Source organism: Silurus aristotelis (assembly GCF_946808225.1).
Source record: "Silurus aristotelis genome assembly, chromosome: 10".
Lineage (NCBI taxonomy): Eukaryota > Metazoa > Chordata > Actinopteri > Siluriformes > Siluridae > Silurus > Silurus aristotelis.
This window is the reverse complement of record NC_139583.1, coordinates 9,745,728-9,762,572: the sequence shown is the minus strand read 5'-3', so window position 1 is coordinate 9,762,572 and position 16,845 is coordinate 9,745,728. Positions and strand designations below refer to the sequence as shown.

The following is a 16,845-nucleotide window of genomic DNA, read 5'->3' as shown; positions in this document are numbered from 1 at the left end:
CTACTGTGTTAGCCTCAATAGTTGCAAACTGTATACTGATTCATCATTAGAAGCCTCAGCAAATGCTGTCCTGTACATGAAATATACACAAATCAGCCAAAACTACAGAAAGGTGAAGCAAACAATACTGGTTATCTGCTCAGAGTGGAACTTTTTTAGACATGAATGATTTTACGCATCTTTTGAAGCTGATATGTTGAAAGCAGGCAAAATAGCCAAGCACTGGTTTATGTCACGTTATTGACTTACATTAAAGACATTTAGCAGACGCCCTAATCCAGAGCGACTGACATTGATCTCATTTATACAAATGAGCAGCTATTTCGTTGAGGGCCTTCCTCAGGGGCCCCGGAGTGGCAGAGTGTGGCTGAGATTCGAACTCATGACCTACGGATACGAAGTTCACTGCCTTATGGACTATGCTACCACCCCTAAGCTATTTCCTAGTGGATTCTTTATGCAGGATTTTGCACCCTGATCAGTAATGGTTTGAGGGACATCACAAAGTTCAAGGTGTTCACTTGGATGCCAAATTCCTCATTCCGATTGAGCATTCTTGTGATGTGCCATTTAAACAAATCTTAGGACTTGAAAGATCTGCTTTTAGATACAGCACACCTTTAGAGGTCTTGTGAAGGGTCTGAGCTGTTTTGGGTATTAAGTATTAGGCAGGTGGTTTTAATGTTATGGCAGATCGGTGTAGAAGATATTAGAAAAGGGGATGGACACTTCTGAGTATATAAGTGAGGTTCAACAGTTTAATGTTATCTGTGTATGAGCAACAGTGTCCTCCTGGGAGAGGGAGAGAGAGAGAGAGAGAGAGAGAGAGAGAGAGAGAGAGAGAGAGAGAGCGAGCTCTGTGTGTGTGTGTGTGTGTGTGTGTTCGCTCCGCACTCAGCTGTTCAGATGGCGAGATGAAAGCAGCTCTCATTTGCTCCCCGATCTTGGGAATCCAACTAATTTGTTCTTCAGGATTAGGCATGAAGGTAGATCCCACACCAGCATGCGTTTGACTGAAATGCCATTTTCTGCCTGAAAGCCTGTAACACTACAGTGTGAACATCTTCTTTAGCTTTTATTTTGTTCATCATCCAAACTTTCTGGAGTAATAAAAAAAAAATGTGCGATTCGGAAACGGAGAGTACTGACTGAAGATCCTGAGCTCAGGAATGCCGTGTGTTAGAAGAGGAGACATGAAGGACATTCAGCATCGCTGTGGCTTAAACTTGTGCTTTCAGCTCATCGCGTTTCTCGTGTAGAATGAGTCTTTCTGCACAGTGCAGCCGGAGATCTCGATTCACAGGCTGTAGAAATAAATATCACTCTACACACCGGGCAGTTTCCTTCTCAATAACAACCGGAGACACATGACATTCGTAGAGGTGCTCATTCTCCTGCTGCTCTTCTGATATTTTCACTACAGTCCTGAAGCTGTTGATCATCTAACTTTTACACCATGGATTCAACAAAGCCTTTGAGTTTTCAGCTGAGCGCTTTCTCTCGGACTTTTCTCCCGGTACTTTAGTTTTCAGTTTGTTCTCATTCATTTTATTTTTTTTGCGTACAATCCGCACTGCTGCTGGACTTCTCATTCATTCAGGATATCCGAGCATCTTTTCACTTCGGGTTAGTTGAGCACATCCCGGTGGCGCATATGGGAATGAAACACTCCTCCCGCTGTTTGCTCCTCCGGAGGAAAATGGCGGAACCGGACAGCCCTGAGGTCAGTGATGAAAAGACTTAAACAAATAAAATAATACACTTGTGAAAACACCTTAAATACGGGTATTTCTATTAGTGGTTTTATTTATAATCTTTATACATTGCAGTGTAAATATATTTCCCCTGTTTGTGTGAGTTTTCTATCAAACACTCATTACAAGCTGCACAAATGATTTGCAGGTAAATGGACAGAAGCATCCAGGCAGCAAACAATCGATATTGTGGTGTGCATGTAAAAATTATATATATATATATAATTCTTCCTTCGTCTACAGCCACATTGGTTTTTCACATTCATTGTGAGTTTTTGTGCTTTGGACGCGCTTAGTATTGTTCCCTCACGGGCTTTCAGAGAGCAGGAAAACGAGCGCTGTCCTTGGTCCTACTCTCTCTCTCTCTCTCTCTCTCTCTCTCTCTCTCTCTCACACACACACACACACACACACACACACACACGCACACACACACACACACACACACACACACACACACACACACACACACCAACACACAAACACGTTTGTCATTCTATCCTTGTGAGGACCACTAAGCAATATTTTTGTATAAATCTAACCTAACTTTGGGTTTTTTACTGATATTTCTTTTGAGAACAGCTTTACTCATGGCTATCAGCCAAATGTTACCCCAAGGTCACACCTGTCTGCTATTTTTAGCCTTTTTTAGCCTTATGGGGACACTTGGTCCCCACAAAACTATAAAGCAAGCCAAATAATGGTTTTAAATCAGTGTAATGGTGAATATTCCTGTTCTCTGGAGAGTGAGAGGGAGATAGAGAGAGAGAGAGAGAGAGAGAGAGAGAGAGAGAGAGAGAGAGAGAGAGAGAGAGAGAGAAAGTGTTTGACTTTGTGTGTGGTTTTTTTTTTGACTATCAAATATAAGAAATAGAGAAAAACAATGAACCTGGTGAGTTTTGTCTTGAATAATAAACATGATAAAGGTACATGTTGCTTACACATTCCACAAGTTCACAATACTAAGTGTAAAAACGTAGGGTTAAAATTTAGGACATTGCTGCCAGATATAACATTTTTAAGCATGCTGGTATTAAAATTTTGATGTGTTAATAAAATCCAATATTTTTATCTTGTAACAGATCATGGCATTATTATATTCCTATGGTCCCTATGCAGTTTAAAGCTTTGATAAATATAATTTGGAGTTTTCCCTATCAAAACAATCTGCACTTTTAATTACTATAAAAAAAAAAAAACAGTAAAGGTTGTTACTTGAGTTACAGCACCGAGTTACATTAACTGAAGTAACAACACTAAAAAAGTGATGATGATTAGAACAATTTGTGTTGCTTCACTGTGGTTACACTGTATTTTTATTTATAAATTTGCAAAATACACTTTTCTTGCTGAAGTGTCAATGCCATAAATATTTGCAACAATAGCAGTTCAAGGCTTGTTTCCAAATGACTCTGAGTGCCAGAGAGTATTAATTTTGAACCCAAAAGGTTGAGTGTGCTTGCTAGGTGACTGCCCTGCAAACCAATGAGAGAAAAGGAAAGAAAGAGAGAGAAAGAGAGAGCGAGAGAGCACGAGAGGGAGCGAGCGAAAGAGAGAGAGAGAGAGAGAGAGAGAGAGAGAGAGAGAGAGAGAGAGAGAGAGAGAGAGAGAGAGAGAAGGGAAATAGAAAAGATTATTTGAGGCATCTTCAAAATCATGGAAATAAATCTTATTATGCTGAGAGTTGAACATAATTGAATATATATCATCTGTTTGTGCTGGATAAAAGCTATAATACCCAAGTAACTCATTCATATAGGAGTATTCCTAAGTAGAACAGTAAACGATACTGCTGTGGTATATTTTAAGAGGTACTGGCTATCACATTGTCAAACCTGGTTAGAATCCCAGCCTTGACAGTTTCTGAGAAGTGGTAGCTCAATGGTTAAGGGTCACTGATTTCAAGGTCGATGGTTCAAGCTACCACTGTTGGGCCCTTGAGCAAGGCTCTTAACCCTCTCTTCTCTAGTTGTGCTTTATCAATTCTTACCATATGCTCTGACCCTAGTGGCCTAACAAACTGGCGTTTGTGAAGTAATAATTTTACTGTGCTGTAGTGTATATGTGACAAGTAAAAGCCTTTTTCTTTCTTTCATTTATTGCAAGCAAGTTGGACACTTTTTCAGTTCAGCTTTAATTGACCTTTTTCCTTTTTGGAATCAGTTTAGCATGTATTTTGTCCTTGGTATCAACATTTATGTGTAGTGTGGGTTCCTTTTTCACTTTTATTGTATCACTCTCACACCCAAACGAATGTGTGTGGGGCTGTTTTTTATTATTCGCTCTAAAAATAGATAGTGAAATGGGATTTGTTTAGATGGCTGCAGAGAGAAGGACATGTGCACCTCTCTCTCTCTCTCTCTCTCACTCTCTCTCTCTCTCTCTCTCTCTCTCTCTCTCTCTCTCTCTTCTCTCTCTCTCTCTCTCTCTCTCGTGTTGTTCAATACTATCTTGACAGATTGATGCCTCTTGAAGTAGCCACTTTCCCTGCTGCTTATGTTCACATCCTCTCACCGTGTGGGTCAGAGATACAGGAAATCTAGATGCCGCATTAGCTGCTGTTGCTAAACCACTTTTATACATCAATGCCCCCAGGCACATTAGCAAGTGTGAAAATCATTTGCAAACTAGCATAAGTCTATAGAGAGATACAGTTCTTACCTTTGCTGGAAAAATGTGCTTTGTTACAGGAGGCATAGCTTTTTGGATATAGTAAGTGATAGAAATTGTAATCTTGAGGAAGTGTTGCTAATTTGATTGAGCCTAAGTGCTGGAAATTCAACTCACCAGTCTTCTTTAACTCCTGCAAAAAAGCCCCCAAAAAACCCCATAGCTTCTGCAAGCTTTCTCCTGTTTAAAGTAATTATCTTGCTTTGAAATGCCAGCTATTAAATGCTGCCTATTGTGTTGGCATTTTCACTCTATTTTTAAACTTAATAGGAACAATCTGGAAAGCCACCTATACCAAAAGGGCAGTGCCAGAGATGTGTGAATTTTAATCCAAAGGGCTTGGGTGGTTTCACGTGGATGGGCATTTAGACACCCACACAACACAGCCGTATACTCACAACCATACACAGACACACAGTAAAAAACCCTACTGCAAAAAAAGATGACATCTGAGTGATGGTTGTCAAATTTGTATAATACATGACAGCTTAAGGCAAAGCATTTGAACTGTACAGGATAGCACAAGCTAACATGTGTTTTCTGTGATGTACATTCTTGCCCTATGTTCAAGCCCTAGCTGGGAAATGAGACAGACTGAATGTGAGTGAAGCATTGGAAATTGTTAAAAATCTTTTAACTCAGTCAATTTTTATTCATAAACATTGTTATCCGTGCGGTCTTTAATCTTCTTTTTCAAGAAGAATCTGACAAAAAGTTTGTCTTTGCATACTGAGCCAACACCCTGATAATTCAAGATCAATAAAACAAGTTTGGTTTGTCCAAAAGATTTTTTCCCATGTTAAACCTTACACCAGATATAATATGCGCAGAACCATTTTTCTTCTTAGTATGTGCAGCACATACATCACCATAATGAGCAGTAATGCAAGCAGGATTTTGTGCTTTGGTTTGGGAGAGAGTTAATGTCATAACAAAATGACTATATTATGAATAGTAGAGTAAAGAGAATAGTAGTTGATATACAGAAAGAGCCAGTAAAATTCAAATGTTCCACTGGATGCATTTTGTTTAATCTGGCAACAATTTTTTAACATGATAGGCTCTAAAGATGTCACTCCCCACAAACAGTGTACGCCTAATTGTTATTCTTTCTTTAGTAGTTAATATCACCTGTATACTGTAACAGGAGGAGTGGTAGATCAGTGATCAAGACCTTTTATAAGAAGATCACGAGTTCCAATCTCAGCACCGCCAGTTGCTGCTCGGCTCTAAACCTCTAACTGCTCAGTAGTATAAATGAGATGAATGTAAGTTGTTCTGGTTAAGGGTGCTGTAAATGTACTGTAGACTTGTACGTAAGAGCTTCAGTTATACCCATAAAGACTCATCCAAGGACTTATAATCACAATTCACTAATGCTTAACTTGCACAGTGTTTGGTTATGCTTTATCTATACATGTAGCTAAAATGTAGTTAAAATGGTTCGACTTTTGAATTTCCGATATTATTATGATAGCGATATGACAAAATAAAAAAAGCAGTGTATATATGTGGTATGATACGTTGGGATGCTGACAGGATGTACACATTTTCCGCCTTGTTAGATGCTCTACTTTCGCCCAGCGGTCGACAGAGATCAGTTGTCTCAGTTTAGAACAAGCATTTTTTTGTGTTTTTGGTATTTCAAACCCCAGATTTAGCTCTTGTCAGACGCTGAAACAAAGCGCATAGCACGCTACCTGTATACTGAAATCAATCATAGTACCACAATTTGGTGTCACCCAGAAGAGCATGGGTTCATTTTTGAGTCTAAGGGTTTTAAGGGATTCCTCACTCCTGCCTCTGTCTTCCTTATTGGAATCTACATATGGGTTCCTGTTAAGCTGCTTCATCACAAGGTCTATTGTTAAAAAAACACTCTCTGAATAAAAACAAAATAAAATAGTTTTCATTTTCCAATAAAAATTTTGCGATGTTCAAAACAAATCCCAGAGTTTATCTAAAAGCGTTTTCACAAAAAGTTACATCTCCAGTTTTTAATGAATATTTTGTTTTCAGAACACAGTGCTTTGGCAGTTGTGTATGATATATTTATTTTTAATTAGTATAAAGCAGTCAACAAGTCTTGGTCTTTTTCTTTCTACTTTAATGCAGGGTGTTGTTGAATCAGCTGCATTTTGCCAGCGAGAGGTCTGTCGTCCCCTCTTTCTCTCTGTAGCTAGTGAATATGTTAATCAAAGCAAGAAAGTCTCACCGTATGTGCCACTCCTTTCCCCAGCTGCTTTCTTTCTGGCCCTGATGCTCCTGTGTATTCAAACACTCCCCCACTGTCTCCCACAACCTGCACAGAGATGTTAGACAGTCTGCATGTGGATGTGAATTATATTATTCGAAGAAACCGTGTATCTCTGACACTCAAAATAAAAACTAAAAAGCAGCGAAGGCTTGATATTGAACTAGTGTTAAACACTGCGATAATAGGTTATAAAATAGCACCCTATGACATTATAAATGGGTCATGAAAGATAATTCTAAAGTGTCTTGTCTAAATATAGCTCATGAGTGCCACAGTAATCTGTCTTCTCTTTTTTGGTCTTTTTCTGTGCCTGTCTCCTGTTCTTTCCTGTTGGCTCTAACAGCAGCAGCCCCTCAGCTCAGCACGATCTCATTCAGTACAGCCTTCTCCTTTGCCCAAACCAGTGCCCTCAGTAAACCATGGCCCACGGCCCACACATCCCTCCCTCAAGGCGCACACTACTCATGCAGCGTCCCTGTCTAACTGCCCCGGCCGAGGCAAGATGGCCAAGTTTCTACACCCAGAAGAGATGACCTCCAGAGACTACTACTTCGACTCCTATGCTCATTTCGGCATCCATGAGGTAGGAGTTTTATACAAGTTTTCCTCTTTCAGATTATAATATTACAATTGTTTAGGTATATATTAGAATTTAGTAAAACATAACACAGAAATATGCTGCGAGAGTCCATAAGAAAAGGTGTAAACTTAAGACATTCCAGTTAAACTGATTTCCTCTATTTTTTTAAATCACTAATAAACATTATGTTCTTTTTTTATTAATTTTTAAACATACCCAACAACCAGTGTACTCATATGTTACTAAAAAGCTTGGTAAAAAAAAAAAGAAAATGGTATTCTACAGGCTACAGTCACTCATAACCATATTTTACAATTCTGGTGAGCAGAAACGCATCTCAGAATGTGTAATGCCAATCCTTACCCTGCTTATCTCCTCTGGCCTCTGCAATGCTAAACCACTCAAACTCGTATGTCCAGCACTAAGATCCAATGCACATCCAAAATCACTGAAATCACATTTTTCCCTTGTCTGAATTTTGATGCAAATTGAACCGATGCTTTTGACCTGTATTGCTCTGCTGCCAGATAATTGGTTGATTGGATTAGTGCATAAATGTGTGAGAGAGTATAGGAGGCTCTACATTAGTTCAATTAGTGTAAATGCTAAATGTATGTAAGTTGCATATCAATTCTATCAATAGCATGCATTATGAAATAACTTAATTCCTAGAATTGTATTATTCAATCAATTAAGAATTGCATTCTATTGATCAATGTCTTCATTGCAATGTATTGTAGGAAATGCTGAAAGACGAGGTCAGGACACTGACCTACAGGAACTCCATGTACCACAACAAACATGTCTTCAAAGACAAGATTGTGCTCGATGTAGGGAGTGGCACTGGCATCCTGTCCATGTTTGCTGCCAAGGCCGGTGCCAAGCATGTGTACGGGGTAAGGAGGCTGGATCTAAATCTGCAGGGCGCTGCTATGTTGGAGCTTGATTACCAAAATAGCATCATGGATGGATGCCCTTCTCTGGAGAATGAGCAGATTATTACCTCTGCTACCATACCGGCACTCTCACACTTCATTGGCAGGCTCAAATGTACCTGACACTTCCAGCTCTTATTATGTGAGTGTCAGCACAGGCGGCTTGCCTCTGGGTCCGTGCCAGTGTGCAATCCGTAACCGAGTTCATCTGAAATGCACCTTCCTACTCCAATGTAGCTACTCTGGGGTAATCATAATCTCCCTGAAGGGCCTAATAAGAGCTCAATGCCAAAGGGTTAAATGTGAAGGGGCCATCGTGTGTAGGCGAGCACTGATACAAACTCCTGGGCTGCAGTCCTAAACTAATATCCTATATTAATGTCAAGGACATTGAAGAAATGAGTTTGTACACCGCAGTAATATGCATCTGTCATTTCCAATCTGCATCAAACTTCTTGAGCACACGGTGTACTGCTAGAGTCTTTCTTTTTGCCATTACTTCAAAAACAGCTGCATCAGCATTTGGCAAAATGCAGACACTAATATTGTAATTGAAGTGTGTGTGTGTGTGTGTGTGTGTGTATATATATTTAGGTCCTCCTAGGGCCAATACAGAGAGAAATTGAGACATACAGACAGTGAGAAATAGCTGGGGATGAGGAGAACTTTCATATTACAATCAAGACAGAAATTTAAGGGAGTGGCACATTGTCATTATTAGGTCCCACAGTAACTATGCTTGTCTCTGATAATGTGTCAAACACCACTCCTCTTTAGTGGAGTGTAACATGCTGGGTGGGATAGAAGCATACCTTATTAAGACTGTCATCTACAGTTCTGCTTGCTCTTTTCTGCGTTCTATATTTTTTCTCTCTGAGAGCTAGTTAGACAGTCAGCTATGTGATCTCGTTGTATATGAGAAAGCAGAGCAGACAGAGAGAAAGTAAATTCTGACAGCCTAAATCTAAATTCTATACTACTCTCCATCCAACCTTGTTTTTCTTGAGAGCGGTGTGCTGATAATAGCCTAGATACAGTGTTCTCAGTAATGCCCTTTTCGACACAAGGTACCTCCGTCCTTTGCGTGTGGAGTCAGTCAATGTTAAATCCGGATGAGAGTTCCCATGGCCTACTCTAATGAGCTCAAGAGTGCTTGCATAGTATAGTGAATAGAGGGTAAGAGGCGATGACACAAAATCTTGTGTTCTAGTGTGTTTAAACTAATTTTGGTGTATGTACACTATGTCTCACTGACCTTTCCTAACTGTGAAATAAAATAATGCATACATAAAGAAGGAAATAAAGATGATGGTATGGTGGTGCAGCAGGCAGGATTGCTGCCAGAGTCACTGGTTTGGAACTGAACTTGTTTTACTGTCAGTCTGGAGTTTGCATGTGTATTTTATGGCTGTGTGGGTTTTCTATGGATTTGCTGCCAAAAAAATAAATAAAAATAAAATTAAAAAAACGATAGATTTACTGGCTACTCTAAATTGCCTTCATCATGTGTATGGCACCCTGAGATAGATGGTGTCCCGTCGCATGCCCAGTGTTCCACGTAGTTCCGCTACAACCCTGCTCTGTTTACTGCCATTAATGCAAAAATTATTCACATTAACATTTTATTTGTCAAATATATGAACATACACAGTACAACATGCAGTGAATTGCTTATTATGACTAAAAAATTATGAAAAAAGTAGAATAGAGAAAAATGATATAATTGACAATGTTATGCAATAGGATATAGAATGTAATAAAGAATAAAACATTCTATGATATTGTTCTAGTCATTTGCACAAGAACTAGCTTCTGGATCCCAAATAAATAGCCATCAAAAAGTCACCGTACTTTTAACAATTCTATTCATTGTCTTAGTGATTTGATATCTTCATGGCTTCTTCCTACTACAGTTTGTCTGTTCACCAACCCCAATCCACCTCTCTTTCCCATCATCAGGTTTTTTCTTTAATCATGACAGGTCTGACAGAAATATAATGCAGATGGTATATAAATTTAAACCTGAATCCCAGCATTGCTGAACCATATGTTTATAAAGCACCATGATGAACATTGATGCACCTGGTATTGTAGCCAACTTTCCTTGGTAGATAACAAATGATCTCAGGATGTTGGTCTGCATATAAGCACCTGATAAATGACAGAAATCTTAAATGCAAATGGTGTTGCCACTGATCTTGTCGTTTCAGATCGAATGTTCCAGTATATCAGAGTACTCTGAGAAAATCATCAAAGCCAATCATCTGGACAACGGTAAGGGCTCTGGGAATACTGACTGTGTGTATACACCGATCAGGCATAACATTATAACATTATAACATTATGACAGGTGAAGTGAATAACACTGATCATCTCTTCATCATGGCACGTGTTAGTGGGTGGGATTTATTAGACAGTAAGTGAACATTTTATCCATAAGTTGACGTGTTAGAAGCAGGAAAACGTTGGGTCTCAGCATATCCAAACTGCAGCTCTTGTGGGATGTTCCTGGTCTGCATTGGTCAGTATCAAAAGTGGTCCAAGGTAGGGAACAGTGGTTAACCAATGACTTGGTCATGGGCAGCCGAGGCTCATTGATGCATGTGGCGAGTGAAGGCTGGTCCGTGTAGTCCAATCCAACAGATGAGTTCCTGTAGCTCCAATTGTTAAAGAAGTTAATGGTGTTAATAATCGATTGATCAGGACTGTTTTGGCTGCTAAGGGGGACCAACATAATATTAGACAGGTGGTCATAATGTTATGCCTGATCGTTGGCCATAAAGTTATGCCTGGTTGGTGTATGTAAACTATACAGTAAAGCCATGTATGTGGTTGGGAAAGAGTAAAAGTAAAGAAAACTTCTTAAAAAGCAAGTGGTACAAATATAAACAAATGTAAATGGGAAAAATAAATATATATGAATATATCAAAACAGACAGCACAAAAATAGACATTTAGATAAATGAGATATTTCTCTTTGAATCCAAAAGAGAATGAAAACTATACTGATTCTACCACATGATTTTCTTTTAAGCAAAAATGACCATTTATTTTTGCAAATGTGCATAAAATGAAACCTAATAATCGCCGTTATATGCTAATTTAGCGTTTTTACCAAACTCAGACTTTGGAGCAGGGTTGCAGTGTGGCAGGACAGCTAGTGAAGGGTATCGGATGTTTCAGGTTTCTTGCTAACAAAGACTTCTCTAACCAGAACAAATAACTCCCTAAGGAAGCTGATCGAAAGTTAGGCTGTAAAAAAAACCTAGTTTTGGAATAGAGTGACCCTGCTATCTTTCTCTCTCTCTCTCTCTCTCTCTCTCTCTCTCTCTCTCTCTCTCTCTCTCTCTCTCTCTCTCTCTCTCTCTCTCTCTCTCTCTCTCTCTCTCTCTCTCTCTCTCTCTCATTTTTACACTCGCTCACTTTCAAACACACAATCACATCTGTTTTACCACATTCACATGAGGACGTAATTATTCACAGACATAATTATTATTAATGCAGCTAATTATTAATATACAGTCACATAAATCTAACTTGAATTCCATTACCCGAAAGATAAATTTTTTGACAATGTTTTTTTTTTATAAACAAAAATAAATAAACAGTTTTCCTAGTAGGGACCAGACATTTGGTCCATACCAAGATAGAAAAAACATGTCCAACACACTCAAGCTGTTCTGCAAAAATGAGATCATCTGTTTGTTGAGATGAAGACTGGAGACTCATATTTGGGTTTCTGTGTGGGTTGCTACAGCTCATGTTTTATATTGCAGTTATCACCATTTTTAAGGGAAAGGTAGAGGAGACGGTGCTGCCAGTGGACCAGGTGGACATAATTATTTCAGAGTGGATGGGATACTGCCTTTTCTATGAGTCCATGCTCAATACTGTCATCTATGCCCGAGACAAGTGGCTGGTGAGTGTGTGTGTGTGTGTGTGTGTGTGTGTGTGTGTGTGTGTGTGTGTGTGTGTGTGCGTGTGTGTGAGAGAGAGAGAGAGAGAGAGAGAGAGAGAGAGAGAGAGAGAGAGAGAAAGAGAGAGCTTTGACAGTAAGTCTCTATACTGTTTTGACAGAAACCTGGTGGCCTGATGTTTCCAGACCGAGCTGCACTCTATGTTGTGGCCATCGAGGACAGGCAGTACAAGGACTTCAAGATTCATTGTGAGTGCGCACACACACCCAGACACCAAAGAAGAGACAGCTAGAGACAGGACTGTATCCACTAAGGCTGAGAGTACAAGCTTGTGTGTGGCGCATATTTGATACGACTTTATTTCACAGCCACACCACTGCATGCTGTGTGATGATAACTAATTCAGTAAAGTCAACACACATTATATTAAAGTGACATTGCTCTGTAAAAAGCCCTGGGCAAGCGTGTTCACTTCTCCTCAACACACAAACTCATACTCATACACATACACATCCCATAATAGATTCTGACTGAAAACCTTTTATATTAGCCTTGAGACAGTGCTGGGGAATTACACACCAAAATATATTTTGATAAATTGCACAGGCTTTAAGAATTGTGGACGGACGGACGGACGGACGGACGGACGGACGGACGGACGGACGGACGGACGGACAGACAGACAGACAGACAGACAGACAGACAGACAGATAGATAGATAGATAGATTGTTTAGCACACATAGCTGGATAGCTATGTGACATGAAAAACAATTCAAATCTATTCAGATAAGGTCCCAAAACCTTTCTGTATTTAGGAAAGTAGACAAAGGTTTAAAATGTTCGAATGACCAAAATAAATTACATTAATAGGTTCTCTGATATATGGGCACCCACACACAATGTATCAATAAATGCTTATCATTTACAACCTCCTCTTTAAAAAAATGTCTAATGCTGCTCTGTTTTTCTACAACGCCACCACATCAAGCCATTTATTTGTTAAACACAGAAAGTTTTTCATTTCATTTCATTTCATTTCATTTCATCTTCTCCCGCTTATCCGTAATTCGGGTCGCGGGGGCAGCAGTCCAAGCAGATTCCCCAGACACTTTTCCGTGTCCAGGGATCGGGCTGTCAAGGCCCCCGCCTTCGACTGCTGCCCAATCCTCTCAGCACCGGTCCCTTACGGGCCCTCCTGCAGGTGGTGAGCCCACGGGAAGCAGAAAGTTTTTTTGGTTTTAAAAATATATTTTAGCTGATGGAAGGTCAAAAAAATAAATAAATAAATAAATAAATAAATAAAAGGGAGTGATTTATAGCCATTTTTAAGATGTGGACAGGGAAGGTAATTCAGACTCTGTGATAGTCTCAACCATTAAAACTGCAACACCTCGCAGATAATATACAGCTTTAATGTCTTCTAAGTATTTTTTCCTGAAAAGAGTTTGGGTTTGTTGCTGCTCGCTGTGATTACCGAATTGTAGAAATATCTTGCAAGGATTAAGTAATAATTAATGCTTAAATGCTATGAATTTGTATCTGCGTGTGTGTGCAGGGTGGGAGAATGTCTACGGCTTTGACATGACCTGCATTCGAAATGTAGCGATGAAAGAGCCACTGGTTGATATAGTGGACCCAAAGCAAGTGGTGACCAATGCCTGCCTTATCAAAGTAAGCAATTTTTCCACTTTTCTTCCACATACACATTTGTACAAGTATCACAGGTATGTGTTTGTGTATAAATGCTTCTCCAGTGAGCTTATAAAGACATCGCTTACATTCTGTGTGTGTTTTGGGATTATCATTAGTTCAATGTTTAGTTTGGGATAACTGACCGCAAAAAAGATCTGCTTGATAGACATTTGGCTGATTGTTAGTTCACTAATGAGGCATGGCAGTTGTTTAATGATTCATAGAAATGAAATCTCATTTCACAGTAAAGTGCTGGATAATGGACTGAGAGATGATGGTCAGGTTTATTTGAATGCATGCAGGGAGTTCTGAGTCTCACAAGGATTTGAAGACTCATCATATTTTAGGAAATCAAAGATGAACAAACACTATATATAACACATATAAACATAAAGCGTATGTATGTGCATGTTAATAAATATAACCTTTTTCTCTCAGAGCAATTTTTGTTACATTTTTACACCTTTTTAGACAGAATTAATGTTATATCCATGAAAGCCAAAGTGTATCCACATAATACAAAATTATGAACTATCACTGAAGAAGAAAGTGTAAAAACGAATGCTTAAACAAAGGATTTTTAGTTTTTGTCAATTCCAAAGGCAACGATTACCGAACATAACTGTATAGTAACAACAGCTACCTTTTTATTGCCTAAACACTGACCAATAGTTCATAGTTGATGAATAGAACAACCGATTTTTGTGATGTAATGATGATTTTCCTTTTTGTTCCTATACCATGAAAACGAAATCTTCTGTCATGTCGTCTTTACATATTTTGTTTTTCCATCACTTAAGTTTTGACATTGTCCCTAATCGGAGTTTGAATAAAACAAACAATATGTAGTAAAAATTTGTGACCTCTTACCTTTCTAAACTTAAGCTTCACTCGTTTCTGGCCTGATACGCTTCCTGCAGCTAAAAAGATTAAAATTAATGCATAATATTGGAATAACTTAAACATAGGATCTGCTCAAAGGTCTAACATGGGCAGCTTGGCAGGACTGGAGGTAAACTGCTGACCCTCTGATCAGTAACACTTCGCCTTAAGCAGTAAGCCACTATTGTGCTAAAGTGTTGTTTTGTTTCAACAGCAAAATGATTTGTCAAGTCTAAAGACTTCCAAAGTCTCTTTAAGTGCATTCAAACGAGACTACACAACTAAACCTAACCATTCCTGAAATAAATGTCTCCCTGCCAAGACCTTCGCCGCATCAACGATTATGAGTTAGTTTATAAAGCAACAAGTCATTTAAAATTCTACTTACTGTTATTATTATGTGGGTTTGTGTAAGAACTATTATTAAAGAAACAAAGTATACAAAAAAGCACATTGCTATTTAACCCACGGATCATTTTATAGCCAGAACTACGGTACATGTGCTGTTATGTGAAAATTATGCACACATTCTAAACAATCCAGATTTGGCCATTCAGCTATACTGGGGTATAAGTGTTTTCAAATCCAATGTTGTTCTTTTTTTACATTCACCCCCTCAGACACACACAGAGACTTTTGCTTAGATTTCTCTAATCTAGGTTTTCAGTGTATGAAAGTAAATCAGGTAGACCAGACACATTCTGACATCCTCGTGTCTGATCTGGATTCGTAAGGGATATGTGTACTTCCATGTATGAGAAACACAATAGAGAGATGATTGTTGTCTTTGTGGATCATCCTTCATCTGATTTTGATGTGTAATAAAACACCTACTGCATACTAAGCATCCAGTGAGAGCATGTTAATGTGATTATGGCAACATTATTAGGTCTACAGTCCACTACTAATAAAGCTTTCTTGTGTATAAGATATGAGAGAAGGGTATAGTTTCCTTTCTACTCCACTAGGCATCTGCATTTTTTCTTTCATTTTGTTTATACTACATTTCTATAAACTTTACATCACATTGCTAGTGGATTTTAAAATCGGATGATTGGCGGCTCTCATTAAAACGCGGTAATGCAAATGACAATGTTTTATGCAATCACCATTTATGGGCCTTTGGAAATGCTAAGGAATGGTATTATCACTTTTTTTTTTTATCTATTTACAACTCTTATGGTCGTAGAACTGTTGATAAAACAAGTCTGTTCCTAGTCTCACTTTCATCATAACACCAAAAATTCATTATTCTTGTTTCAGCTTTGCCAAAGCAACAATTTTACCTTTGTCTTTATTTAAAAAAAAATAAATAAATAAAAAATAAAAAAATCAGCCTACTATTACACTCAAATTGTGACTCTTCATCCTCTTGCATTATTTGTTACTACAGAAACAATAATGTATTAGAATAAGTGCAATAATATAAACTTGGAGTAATCAACAGTAAATCCACATAATTAACAGTTCTGACCAATCAGAATTCAGAATTCAATGCCATTGTGGCAGAAATAAGAATACATCATAATAGAAAGAAGCATAGTATAATGAGGACATCATGCTTATTTAATAATGCATTGCAGCTATTACTTTTCTGTAGATGATTCTGTATCACGAGTTATGAACCCGAAAGCTAAATAATTTACACATTTAATGACTAATAAGGGGTGTTTAATGACTAAGGTATGCTTCATAAAACCTGCTTGATCTTCTTCAGGAGGTGGATATTTACACAGTACAGCCAGAGGACCTCTCTTTTACCTCAACCATCTGCCTGAAGATCCAGAGGAACGACTATGTGCATGCACTTGTCACCTACTTCAACATCGAATTCTCCAAGTGTCACAAGAAGACCGGCTTCTCCACAGGTGGGGTTGCTGTAAACCTGCCTAAATGCACTGCTTTACTTATATCCATTCGCAAATTATTATTTTTTTTGTAGGAAAATTAACACAATTTATTCAAGATTTTGCTCAGTGGTAAGTGTTTGCTGAGAAGGTTTTACTTTTGGTAAAGTGGCAAGTTGCTTTTTGCCCAATGAAGAATGTGTGTGCATTCAATGTTTTTTGAATTACTAGTATATTGCATTGCATTGACTTATAAAATAAACCTAGGAATAAATCTAATATCTTCTAACCTCTCTAGAATATGAACATG

At 38.5% G+C, this 16,845-nt stretch overlaps 1 protein-coding gene across 2 annotated transcripts in view; it reads left to right on the top strand.

Annotated features, from left to right (window-relative positions):
• Positions 1-794: 794 nt before the first annotated feature.
• The window catches only part of LOC310731902 (protein arginine N-methyltransferase 8-B), a 19,640-nt gene continuing 3,589 nt past the window's right edge, over positions 795-16,845 (top strand). The window contains exons 1-8 of one of the 2 annotated variants that reach the window (XM_083551971.1): positions 795-1,723; positions 7,028-7,264; positions 8,002-8,157; positions 10,407-10,470; positions 11,973-12,115; positions 12,274-12,361; positions 13,670-13,785; positions 16,406-16,556. In XM_083551971.1, the coding sequence (XP_083408097.1) occupies positions 1,655-1,723; positions 7,028-7,264; positions 8,002-8,157; positions 10,407-10,470; positions 11,973-12,115; positions 12,274-12,361; positions 13,670-13,785; positions 16,406-16,556 (1,024 nt within the window). In that variant the 5' untranslated portion in view covers positions 795-1,654. Of the gene's footprint in view, positions 1,724-7,024; positions 7,265-8,001; positions 8,158-10,406; positions 10,471-11,972; positions 12,116-12,273; positions 12,362-13,669; positions 13,786-16,405; positions 16,557-16,845 lie in introns of both variants that reach the window. The other variant, XM_083551970.1, reaches the window with a different exon arrangement.